This window comes from Sinohyriopsis cumingii, chromosome 14 (assembly GCF_028554795.1).
Source record: "Sinohyriopsis cumingii isolate HCF-2022 chromosome 14, ASM2855479v2, whole genome shotgun sequence".
Lineage (NCBI taxonomy): Eukaryota > Metazoa > Mollusca > Bivalvia > Unionida > Unionidae > Sinohyriopsis > Sinohyriopsis cumingii.
Window position 1 is genome coordinate 33797055 of NC_142974.1, and position 14073 is coordinate 33811127.

Genomic DNA, 14073 nt, shown 5'->3' on the forward strand with positions numbered 1-14073 from the left:
TTGTCTGGTTTATAACATGTAAGACTAATGTTATTATATTTACGGTTTGTCTGGTTCATAACATGTAAGACTGATGTTATTATATTTACGTTTTGTCTGGTTTATAACATGTAAGACTGGTGTTATTACATAGATGTGAGTTTGTTAGGTTGACGTTTGAAACCATATTTTATTTACTGCATTTACATTACTTTTGCATTTAAGCATTTAACAGACGAGTACAATATACCAACACAATAAAAACAAGTATGAACATATTAAAACAGACAGGCCACAGTATGTAAATATTTAAAACAGAAGACACACAGTGAAATGCTACGACAAACAAATAAAGAACGAAAACAAAAGAAATGGCACATCTTTATAATACAAACTGAATAGATAAAAAGTATATATAAAACATAGATATATCGTGCTATATTGTAAGTAAAATGTGTACATACATGAAACACCAATCACGGGACTATTACAAGATGTGTCACAAAATAATATGATTTATTGCTGTATCCACATGGCAAGTCAATTGTTTATATTCATTCCGTCAAATTAAATAATATTTTCATCTCATGATTTAATATTTTGCTTGAATCACATAAATCATTCTGATGAGAGAAAAAAAAAGAGTTTTCATTTTTAATTCAGAAACCACGATCGAGTACAGTCCCTGTATCGATCGATCGAGAACATCTTATACGGTTCACATTGTAATAGCCGTTTGTTCTGGTCTGCGATAGTCAGTAGAATTAGTTTCAATCGTCGATTCATAATTTTTTAAAACACTGATTACAGTGCTAGGGTGGGTATTAAAAAGTCATGAAACATAGTCCGGTAGTGCACACTATAGTTTGTTTTATTCGTAAAATGAATCTTGCAATTTATTTGCACTTGTAGATCTCGCTGAAGAACTCTGTGATAAAATCATTGACAATGGCTTTGTCAGGTATTGTAGCCATCATTCCGTACATGGCAGCCGTGCCTTTCTTCGCCAAACTCTTGTTCTCCTAAAATTGAATAATGGCAATCATGCTAATCAGAAATTAAGAGAAATTACCCACACTGCTGAACATATTTGTCCTTGTCTTTACCTTCTCTTCATTATATGCACCTCCTATCAGGTTCAACAAACAACCCCACCACCAGAAGGTTACACAAGATCATTTAGTAGATGTAGAAGTTTTTCATATTGGTTCCAAAAATACGAAACAGCCACCATACAACATATCATGCAACGTGTTTGAAAGTCTTATCACATAAATGCAACTTTAATTGTCTGTGAACAGCACGTCGCCAAAAACAAAACGCATTACTCGATGATCGTTTTATAGACTTTGAAATTTGTCTTTAATCAGTGGACAAAACTTATGACTAAAATAATTAATGATCGAATGTCAAGGAATGCTTTGAAAGAAGAGGAGGGAAACATGTGCACAACATGGAATGCATGTTTGCGGCTGTTTTTTGTGTGCGCTACGGTGAGGGTGGTAGTTGCAAAGAGATGTTTGTAGCAATGGCGAGAAAGGTGGTACATACGATGCTATTATGGAGACGAAAGCAGAAAATGAGAAGGAAAGGTGTAAAGTGCTTTTGATGATGCGAGGCATCTGAATCAGGTTTGTTTACAGGGAAAATGTCAATAAAATGAACGAACATAGCTTGTGAGATATTAATGATCACGTTCCTTTCTACAGTCACATAAAAATAACCGTCTGAGTCATGTAATCTGAATGTTAAATATTTTAAGTATCTTTTATATTCATTTTGCCCTTTAAATGAGAATTGATTGAAAAAATCATAAAACATTTTAAAGACAATATTGGAGCAATTACATTTTTTGGTTGTTTTTATGAGCATTTTCTGTTCATATGATAATTTGTAGTTTAAGTTCCTTTATAAAGCTAAGCTCACTTTTAAAAGCCAAAAGGCCATTGGAGTCAAATATAGAAAGTATATATTATTAGAAATACAATCAATCCAGAACAACCGAGAATGGACTGCATGGCATAGACTTGAGTGGAATTAGGTTCACCAAGCGAAACATGATTTGGGAACAGAGAAGGACGAACGAGAGGAGAAAGGAATGGTGGAGGCAAAAATAGTCTGTGGGATAGAGGGTTCAATTAAAAAAAAAAACATTTTAATGGGGTGTGGACGAGTAGGAGAAGTGATTATGGGTGGGGGTGGGTACGAAGAAAGTTTAGGCGAGAAAGTAGAAAGAGGAACCGAAATCCGAAATCAAGTTTATGTAAAGAAGAAGGAATATCAAGAGAAGGCGATGGGAAAGAGGAGATAGATGCAGTTATCTTTGATGTCGCATAAAAACAGGATAGAAACCAACAAGCGAAAGAAGAATGATATCAAACTGGTGTGATATTAAGAAGAATAAAAAACTGGAAAGATGACGCGGTAAGATGGAAGTGCATGAGAAGAAGATGGACACGGTGAAATGGAAATAAAGGAGAAGATGGACACGGTGAAATGGAAAAAAAGGAGAAGATGGACACGGTGAAATGGGAAAAAAGGAGAAAAATCTTGAATCTGTCATGCGGTAAAATCATTACAAACCTAAGAAAGAAGGAGACATGCAGGGAAGAGAAATATGACGCTCTAGACACAAGAGCAGGATGATATGGAGCAAAAAGGACAAAATAGTAGAAGAGGAGAAGGAGGGAAATAAAATTGAGAATGGGATGGAGAGAACACAGTATAGGAAGGTATGCTGCAACGGTAGTCATTATGTAAATAGGAGAAACATTAGGGGTCTAAAACAATTAGAAGGATGGCCAATGAATAGACGACCAAGGACACGGAGAAGACTATTATAACAGAATCATCAGCATGAGTGGTAGTTGTAATTTGAGTAAATGACGTCACTTCGACGATGGTTGACGTTAGAACCAATAGAGAACTTTCAGATTTCGAACTCCCTTTGACCGCTATTCTTCATTCTCATTTGACCTCTTTTTTGACGGTGAATGGATATTGTTCCAGTGAATTCCATTGAGCGAAAGAGCGAAATGCATGAATAAATAAATAAATGCACCTTCTGTATGCAAAAAATGTTTATTAAATCTATTTAAAAAAATAAAGATCGGTAAATTATATAAGCAGCTGAGCATAACTAAAAGTCATTTACTGCAATGATATGATTAAAGTCTTAGATTATTTTGATCACTATAAAGAAAGAAAATAAAAATATTGTTATGCCATTACTTACATAATTTCAACAAGGTGAGGTAAAAACATGTCAGTTTCATGGTATTTATGGGGAAACTTTGATATGTAATAAACTACTGTGACGTGTATTTAATTTATATTGTGTACTTGACGTTTGTCCGTTACTGAGAGTTGAGTTTTGGGCCACGTGGCTATTGTTATGTTTTGTCTACCTGTTGTTTGTTTTCAAATGATAAGTGGTAAACTAGATGTTTCCTACACTTTTAAGTTCAAGGCCAAACTTATTTAGTTAATTTTTTCATTGGTTCTTTCGAAAATTTATTGCGTTGCAGGTCAAGAGAGGTGTGTATATATAGAGGTTTGGTAAACACATTTTTCATTCCCATTTCAAATAATTCTTTGGAAATCCCTGATCAGAGTTTGAAGTTGTGTTCAGGTATAATTTGGGAGGAATTATTTATTTCAAATTATTCACGGGGATTATAAAGAACTCAGTAACGTTTTGGACTGAAACACTACCATGGGGTTATTGAGGGCTCATTCAAAGACATTCTGGATTAAATCATTGGTGCATCAGGACATTCAAGATTATTGGAATTGATTCTGAACATTCTATACTTTTGGACTTGTCAGAGAACATTTAGGATTATCTGAAACTATATTATCAATAATGTATGTGTCATTTAAATTTTCACGTTGAAACGTAGAGAAATAACTTATTGTCGATTTTACTAATCTTGTTGGTATATTTCCTTTCCGTTGCATATCTTAAAACCTAGTATCGTGACACTAGATATTCAAGTTAATACACGATACAAAACTACCGTATGTTATAAACTAGACATTTAAATGTGTATATTCAAATATTATCACAATTACAATTAGTTCTTCCAAAACTTTTAATAAATTTCAAAGAAAGAATCTAAATATTATTCATCCCGAAATTGCCTCAAAAATATAGAATATGCTACCAGTCTATCCTTGTGCTCTCTAAATCTTCTTTTTTTAAACACCCGTTAAGATGTTTTTTGCAAATAAATTCGGAATGCCTACAACATGCTATGATGGGGTTCTGAAATATTTGTAAAACACTGTCGTTTATATAATTAATACATTTTTGGCACAACATAGATAATTCTTATGATAAACAATTCCGATGTTGATCATTAATTTTCTACATTAAAACTGTATCTATAAAGAGAACAATCTAATAAATTCCTTTTAGTTTAAAAACATCTTTCTGGTCAATTGTTTTAAAGAACTTCAATAAAGAAAAATCGTTATTATTTGTCAATACATTGCCAAACAAACTGGGACAACTATAGATCTTCATCTGTCCACTCAAAGTCAAGCTTTAAAAACCAACTCTTCTTTAGGTAAAGCCTTTACTGCGTTTGTTTCCAGGGTATCAGACAGTTCTATAGTAATTCAGCAACAAACGCTTTTCGTAAAGTCTCGATCTTCGCGAGATTTCCTGGGTTGTTCATGCTTTTGTTGTCTACTGTCACTTCCATTCACTGTTATTTAGTTTTCGAGTTTAAGACACTGCGGAGTGTGAGTCTTCTATAGCAATAGTTTTTCAATGAACTACGGAGCAGCTGAAAGGTTTGCTTCGTCGAAACCTCACAGATCCTCGCGGGACGAATCGTTATTTTAAGGCTTTAAGGATAATGCGGAAGTCTCTCTTTTGCCTATTAAAATGTAAAAGCTTTGCAGACGCAACCACGAGGCGGCATTAACCCGTGTATCTTTCATAAGCAATGCTCCAAGGATATATGCGACTGGCAGAGGTAGATAGCTTGATGAGCCAGCTTCCAGACAACTAATTCTGAAGCGTAGCTTCTTTACATTTAGTTTCTGTATGGCGATATTTTCACCACGATACAATCGTTTTCATATCAGTAGTTATTTTGAAGTTGGAGGAAATGGTGTCAAAAATTGACTTAATCAATGATAAGACACAATAATTAACTTGCGTTACGATATATAATTACGCTAATAACATTTGCGAATCTCACATGTCCATAAACCGTAAGTAATAAAGTGTGGGACAGCAAACGTCGCCCCGTGTTTGAGTTATTACAAGTGGACTCTTAGATATCATTATAAACTGCCACACTGCAGACATTATAGCGATATGACTGATTTTTTTTTTAAAGCTGCTTTAAAAATCCAAATCACACACATACACACTAACATATTAAAATAGGGAAAATTAATTTTGCCAGACTAGACATTATGAACGTCTGAACGTACAATTAATGAATTACAAAATAAATAAAACATAAAGAAGTTATCGTCTCTTTTTTAAAATTGACTTTTTAAGCCCAGGAATTGAAAATAGCTAGGCACAGCTAGCTGTGTCTTTTATATGAGCACATCTGAAATAAGGCCGAGTTGTCTGCTCTATAACCCATACTTCACGAATCAATCATACACCAAAATAAATGGAATAAATGTTCCTTTAACAATGCCTAAGATACACAAGGTCTTTTTTAAATAGCCAAATAACCAGTGAGGAAAACCGGGGAAGTTATTATTTCTTTAAAAAGCTAACCATGAAAAATACGAAACTGTAGAACGCCACCTATAATAATAATAATAATACCTTGACTTCCTGTGTTGATGACTTCAGTACCTCCAACAGTTCATCAACCACCCCCACGTGATGCGGCAAAATGGAGCAGTGGATTGAGTCAGGGTTCATGTTTCTTTCCATCTTCCAGCCTGTCATGTTAGTAGAACTTCGTGATTGAATTGAATTCACATACACGTCAATTCTAAAGATGGTGCGTGAATGTATATGTTTGTGTACGTGTGTATACCGTCTCTCTTGGTTGGTTCTGTTTCTAAAGTCTCGCACATTACAAAACCGTTCTGGAGCAGAAAGGTTCTACAGTTGTAAGTTCAATCTAAAACCTACAAGGGTAAATTTCCGCATAAACAGCTGTAAAATTGGATTGTAAACCCTTCAGATTTTAGATCATTACCTGTAATTTGAGGTAAATTGTTTCAGTATAATAAAACGATAAGACATTTACCTTTGATATCTCCACGAAAACGTAACTCATTGCGAGATTTGTCTAACGACCATATCTGGATAGATCATGGCGAGAAAGGTTGTGCAATTTTAACAATATCAGAGAGCTGCACGACTATAAGAATATTGTCTTTCTGTTCATGTTCTCCAAGACGCTCGCAATCGATATGTATGTATGTATGTATGTATGTATGTATGTATCCAACTCAGTGATTTAGAAATTAAGAAAGAAACTTCTTATAGTGGTCATCATATTCACACACACACACACACACACACACACACACATCATGCAATTCATCTACCCGACCTTTCATGTATCTATCCATACAATCATTCAAACCATCCATCTATGCCGGTTCATCAGTGTTTCCCAAATTATAACATTCGCGTACCCCTTCTGGGAAATCGGTCTTATCGGCGTATCCCTTCTCCCAGTGCCGTAGTGGATTTTTTTGTGTGTGAAAATTTTTTAGCGATTTATTTTCTGCCACGTACCTTCTTAAATACTTTCATGTCCCAGGGGTGGTATGAGTACCACACTTTGAGAAACACTGCTGTACATGAAGAAAGAAACAGGCGTACTGGGAGACAATGAAACATACACAAGGTTTACTGGGAGACGATGAAACAAACACAAGGTTTACTGGGAGACAATGAAACATACACAACGTTTACCGAGAGACAATCAAACATATACAAGGTTTACGAACCTCTTTGTTCCATGACATCTGCTACAGCCTGCATATTGATGTCTGGATCGGAGGAACCGATGGCAAACGCCGTCATGTGTGGTTCACCAAGAATGCACAGTCCCTGTACATGATCAAAAAAAGTAGATAAGCGTCTAGTGGTCAACTTTCTGCGTTTTCAGATCTTTCCAAACATAATAATGTAGCAATCGAGAAATTGTCGCATTCGAACGTTACGAAATATCTTGTAGCTTATATTCCAAAAAAGAAAATGTATGCCATTTTGGACACAGGGGCTCGTATCGTTGCTTACAATTAACTTGTAGTTATGATATAGTACATGTATGACAGGTCAATTATAAGCAACGATACGAGCCGCTGTGGTTTTGGAATGGTAATAAGATGTAATTCAAATAACAAGAGATTGCGCCATTTATATTTATTTATATCTTTTCATCTCATTCGTAATTGCCTCAGCTATTCTGCGAGACAAAATTTTGCCTCAGATGTATGTCGGCGTAGTAGTTTACAGTAAAAGCATATTTTATTTGGATAAAATTTTCTCCGGAACAAAATTCAGATCGCCTCGGCTATTTTTACTATTGAAGTAAATGTAGGATTAACCGAGGGGTTAATAATGAAAATAATTTGTTTGATCATTCGTAACTTCTCTGTCAATCCTTGTTTCATAAATAGCTGAAAGTAATCCAAATGGCAGCTATCCATATACATTTGAGATATTATCAGTGGGACTGATCGCAAAGTTGCGAATGTTTCTCAGTTGTGGTCTGACGGCTTATCTTTACTTGCTTACTCTTATTTTCCAGGGGCCCCGAGTGGCCGAGTGGTCTAAAGCGCTCTTCGTTACGGATCACTGCCATCTCACCTCTGTCTGCGGCAGTTCGAGTCTAAGATTCAGCTAATGTGGGTATGTGAGAAAGCTTGCCAGTAGCTTCTCGAGGTTCGGTGGTTCTTTCCGGGGTTTTCCCGGGTTCTTCCTCCACCATTAATACTGGCCGCCATGTATAGCCTATCGTGTGCTGAAAAATGGCGTTAAGCCCCACGACAACAACAACAACTTATTTTCCAGAAAATATTGGGAACCGGTGAACAAAAACAGGAATAAGCCACGTCACAAAGACTATGTATAAATTACAACAAGTGTACCGCGTTTGTTTTCAGTTATGGTTGCCATTTCAATCAATGTACACGGGTGTTCAATGTTGATGATGCTTCTTTAGAGGAGACAATGACTTTTAAATCAACTGTTTTGCTGGAAGATTATCTGTACAAAAAATGACGTAATTGGAAAATCTTACCCTATGATGCTTATAAACTTTACCACAAGAATACTTGACCTTACTAATTTCCGTGAAATTATATTAGTTTCTGAAATGGCAAACAATGCATCGCTCTAATTTTGATATTTATTGATATTATTTTCCTAATACATGCATAGTCTGGGAAATTTTATTTCTCCATAAATTTAAAGGTAAAGATGCATAAGCATCACGTAAAACATGAATGCTCATTTATGTATCACGTGTCTTAAACAACATTCTTTGTAACAATACATAGCCACAACATTCTTTGTAAGAATACATAGCCACAACATTCTTTGTAAGAATATATAGCCACAACATTCTCTGTAAGAATACATGGCCACAACATTCTTTGTAAGAATATATAGCCACATCATTCTTTGTAAGAATATATGGCCACATCATTCTTTGTAAGAATACATAGCCACAACATTCTTTGTAAGAAAACATAGCCACAACATTCTCTGTAAGAATACATGGCCACAACATTCTTTGTAAGAATACATAGCCACAACATTCTTTGTAAGAACATATAGCCATAACATTCTTTGTAAGGATATATAGCCACAACATTCTTTGTAAGAATACATAGCCACAACATTCTTTGTAAGAATATATAGCCACAACATTCTTTGTAAGAATATGGCCACAACATTCTTTGTAAGAATATGGCCACAACATTCTTTGTAAAAATATATTCTTTGTAAGAATATGGCCACAACATTCTTTGTAAGAATATGGCCACAACATTCTTTGTAAAAATATATAGCCATAACATTCTTTGTAAGAATATGGCCACAACATTCTTTGTAAGAATATATAGCCACAACATTCTTTGTAAGAATATGGCCACAACATTCTTTGTAAAAATATATTCTTTGTAAGAATACATGGCCACAACATTCTTTGTAAGAATACATAGCCACAACATTCTTTGTAAGAATACATAGCCACACCATTCTTTGTAAGAATACATAGCCACAACATTCTTTGTAAGAATACATAGCCACAACATTCGTTGTAAGAATACATAGCCACAACATTCTTTGTAAGAATACATGGCCACAACATTCCTTGTAAGAATATATAGCCACAACATTCTTTGTAAGAATATGGCCACAACATTCTTTGTAAGAATATATAGCCACAACATTCTTTGTAAGAATATGGCCACAACATTCCTTGTAAAAATATATTCTTTGTAAGAATACATGGCCACAACATTCTTTGTAAGAATACATAGCCACAACATTCTTTGTAAGAATACATAGCCACAACATTCTTTGTAAGAATACATAGCCACAACATTCTTTGTAAGAATACATGGCCACAACATTCCTTGTAAGAATATATAGCCACAACATTCTTTGTAAGAATATATAGCCACAACATTCCTTGTAAGAATATATAGCCACAACATTCTCTGTAAGAATAAATAGCCACATCATTCTTTGTAATAATACATATCCACAACATTCTTTGTAATAATACATATCCACAACATTCTTTGTAATAATACAGAGCCACAACATTCTTTGTAAGAATACATAGCCACAACATTCTTTGTAAGAATATATAGCCACAACATTTTCTGTAAGAATACATATCCACAACATTGTTTGTAAGAATACATGGCCAAACCATTCTTTGTAAGAATACATAGCCACAACATTCTCTGTAAGAATACATAGTCGCATTCTTTGTTAGAATATATAGCCACAACATTCTTTGTTAGAATATATAGCCACAACATTCTTTGTAAGAATATATAGCCACAACATTCTTTGTAAGAATACACAGCCACAACATTCTTTGTAAGAATACACAGCCACAACATTCTTTGTAATAATACATATCCACAACATTCTTTGTAAGAATATATAGCCACAACATTCTTTGTAAGAATATATATCCACAACATTCTTTGTAAGAATATATAGCCACATCATTCTTTGTAAGAATATATATTTACGCATGCTACGTGAGGTGTGTGTTTTTATTATTATTATTATTATTATTTTGTTGTTGTTGTTGTTGTTCACCTCCATCCCACCCACACACAAATAAATGGCGATATTTTTAGTGCAATGTAATAAACCCATTTGAATTTACGCATCAGATAATAGTTTTGTAAGAATTTAGTGATTTTTGGTTGATTATTGGGAGTCGGTGTATTGAGGATATTTCGTAAACCGAGTAATTGTGTTAAGGTTCTTGGAAATAGGGAAAGCATGTACCTCAGACCAGACTCACTCAAGATTTGCTTGATTCAGTCGGTAGTCAGACCTCTTGCGTGTAACAATAATTATATATGAAAAGCTTGTGTCATTTTAAATGATATACATTTGATAATGTTTACGTGGAATTTTGAGAGGGACAGAAAAGAGAGAGAGAGAGTCAGACCTGGATATTTTTTATGCCTGCTTTAAGTTTTATCGTCGCCTCCATCAATTCTTTGGCTTTTCTCATGTATCCGTCTTCTCCCAAAGCCTTCATAGACGCCCAAGACGCGGCTATATTACCACCTTAGGGATAAAAGCCATTTGCATCATGTAAATTATTTCGTGAAAGTGTGATTAAAAATTGTAGAAAAAGGACTTTCCACCATATGTCTGAAGCCATTTCAGTTTGTATAGTTATTGATTCATAATCCTCTAATCAAGGCTGAGTAGCCGAAACTGAAACGTTTGTGACGTAGAAATGCTTTATATATTATCTAGAATTTTACAATTTCATACGCTAAGGATGGTCAAAACTTACATGGATAATTCTTTCAAGCTTAGGCAATGATTAGGTCATACATTTCTAGAGGAAAGTTAGTTGAAAGTTTTATTTAAACGATGTAAGATAATATCAAGCTAAATGATTAACTGTTGATCGCTTATTCATTGTTATGTGTGTGTATGCATTGCATGCTAAGAATCTGCATGCTTTTTACCTGGTCTGGTGCCCGCCATGCTGGGAGATCCGTACAAGCCCCCAGGCCATTGCGCATAGGTGTAAATTTGAAACTTCCGGATCTCGGAGTTCCGGTACACAATCACACTGGAGCCCTTTAAGTAAGTACATATACATCATATTTAAAATGTGACGGAGTATGTAATGCGAATACGTGATGTATGTGGTCTCATATTGGCTCAAGAGCTGTCTATCAAAAAAAGTTGAAATTTGTAATTTAATGTCTAATGTTTTTATAAATCCAGTTTTACCTCTTGTTAATAAACTTAATACTTCATTTAAAAAAATTATTTTATATCAAGAATAGACCTAGCATGTTCTAGGGGACATCAAGTCAACATCTCATACGTTTCGAAACAAACTGCATCTATATATATGCATACTAGTGAACTATGGATGCATCCTTGAATGCTCATTTCTAGCGGAAGCCTTGGATTAAGCAAAGTATGATCATCTGCAGCCGAGTATAGCCAGTTACGGAAAATTAAAACAAAAAAAAAAAAAAAAAAAAAACAGATCCGCATATAATGTTCTTAAATATTTGTTTGTACCCTTAACTACTCCCATATAGTGTACTATGCTGTACATTTGTGAAGTGTGTGCATTGTTAGTCTAAGATTGTTGCAGTCTTCTTTTTACTGTTCTTTTTCCATACATCGAGAAAGGTTGGTTTATCTTGCAAAAGGGTGAAATCTGTAGTCGGTGAAGGGAAAGCAATGTACCCATAATACAACACTCACCTTGGAGCCGTATCCGTACTTGTGGATATCGGCCGAAATAGACGTCACACCTAGACATCTAAAGTCGAATGGAGGAACCGGGTATCCTAGCTTTTCCACCCTGCAAGGAGTCACCAGGTTAGGACTCATTTTCTTGCCTGCTATACAGCTTAATGAATTACTCTTCTCTCTCTCTCTCTCTCTCTCTCTCTCTCTCTCTCTCTCTGTGAATAGATTTTTAGTGGAAGGATTGTAGTAAGATATTTATTGTTTCAAGTATAAATCACAATTAAGTATACGATGGATTCTAGAATTTACTTGTCAAATAGGAACAGAAGAACATATCCATACCTCATATTTTTTAAAGTAGTGATTTGTTTGTAAAAGAAAATTCGAACGTATACGTCACAACGTTTTTACACCGCTTCTCAATATTTGTAAAAGCATATTCACTGCGTATAAAGGAATTTAGAAGAAACTAATTTCAGAATACCGTTGTCACAGACCTTACTTTTTCAGGAGGATATTTCAGCATGATATTTATCTGATACTATAAATGCTAAAGTTTATAAAATTCGCAATATTTCTTCATTGTATTCCTTGAGCGGTGTCGTTTTAGTGCTTTGTTAAGGAAACTACACTCGCATAACTTATTTGTTCTGCTTGATTTACCTAAATGGAGCTTAGTAAAATTAACTCTGAAAGAGAAAGTTGATTTATCACATTCTAACAGAACGAAAAAGTATCACAATCCAAATACCACGGAAGCATGAATCCACCGAAGCAAGCGTCTACATGAAATGGAAGGCCTCTCCTGAGTGCGATGTCCGAAATTTGCCCAATAGGATCAACAACACCGTGACAGAATTGCGGTGCTGAGGCGGCGATCATAATGGTGTTGGAATTTATAGTCTGGATTGTAAAAAAAAACACGACAAATTAGCGTTAAGGTCACTACTTGAACACTGAGTTGGTTTCATACGGCATCGCAATAACACCTGCTGCTGCATCTAGAAATATATTGATGGAAATTGTTATTACTAATCGACAAAGAAAGCTCCTTTTAAACGAGCTTAATAGCACGCCTTTCTTTGCCTCATTATCGTGGTCAGTGGTTAATTAATAGCATGCCTTTCTTGCCCTCATTATCGTGGTCAGTATGGCTTCAATCACCTCAAAGGGTCAAGGTTATCGTAATGGTAAAACTACCGCCATATTTTATAATGTTTATTCCTTGCAGAACGTGCGTTGGCTGCAACCTCCATCAGATTTCCGGTAAAAACAAAATCTACTAATATTTCAGTAATTTATCTTGAACTATTTCTTTAGTTTCAAACTTAAAGAAATTTTTTTATTTTTTATTTCTTGAATATTTTGTTATTTATTTTACAATTACCATATTAGCACGCAATTCCTTAACCCTATGCAGGATCTAATCATCGTCTGACTACTATGCCTTGATACCAATAATTTTATATTACAAAAAACCACGAGCTTCGACTGTGAATGGAATCCATCTGCTGTCACGTGGTAAAGAATGGTTTAAAATGTTATTGATGCCGATCTAATACGAGTTAATCTTGTTCCGTGTTTCCGTGCGTCGTAAGAAACACGTTTTTAGACACATCAAGATTTCCATTCGCGATGCTATTTGAAAACAACTATGGCTATCTGTCTGATATTTGAAAACGACTATAGCTGACTGTCTGATAAAGCGACTGACTGATTTAATTAATAATTGACAAATAAAAGAACTTGCCAGCTTGTAGGACAGGGTAATTAACTGACTGACATATCAACTTCGTTAATCATGTATTTGTTTAATTAATTCATTCCACAACATATGTCTTTGTCGGACTGAGGACTGACTAATTAATCAAAAAGTATATTTGATGAACATTTAGGATTTGCAACACTAACTGGCTTACTAATATACCCAGTATACGACAACATCTGAATCTGAATCTGAATGTGTACAGTGCAGGACCAATTACGGCAGAATGTTTGCACCGGAATCTGAATGTGTACAGTGCAGGGCCAGTCACGGTATAAGTGTGCACCGCAATCTGAATGTGTACAGTGCAGGGCCAATTACGGCATAAATTTGCACCGGAATCTGAATGTGTACAGTACAGGGCTAGTCACGGTATAAGTGTGCACCGGAATCT

General features: G+C 35.0%; 1 protein-coding gene across 3 annotated transcripts in view; it reads right to left on the reverse strand.

Moving 5' to 3' along the window:
* LOC149783542 (sphingosine-1-phosphate lyase-like) overlaps positions 1-14073 on the reverse strand; it is a 25717-nt gene continuing 11644 nt past the window's right edge. For all 3 annotated transcript variants that reach the window (XM_089931806.1, XM_089931804.1, XM_089931805.1), the window contains exons 7-13: positions 12666-12817; positions 11927-12026; positions 11167-11281; positions 10632-10753; positions 6928-7030; positions 5783-5901; positions 1-1001 (exon numbers count right to left, since the gene is read on the reverse strand). In XM_089931806.1, the coding sequence (XP_089787932.1) occupies positions 876-1001; positions 5783-5901; positions 6928-7030; positions 10632-10753; positions 11167-11281; positions 11927-12026; positions 12666-12817 (837 nt within the window). In that variant the 3' untranslated portion in view covers positions 1-875. The remainder of the gene's footprint in view (positions 1002-5782; positions 5902-6927; positions 7031-10631; positions 10754-11166; positions 11282-11926; positions 12027-12665; positions 12818-14073) is intronic.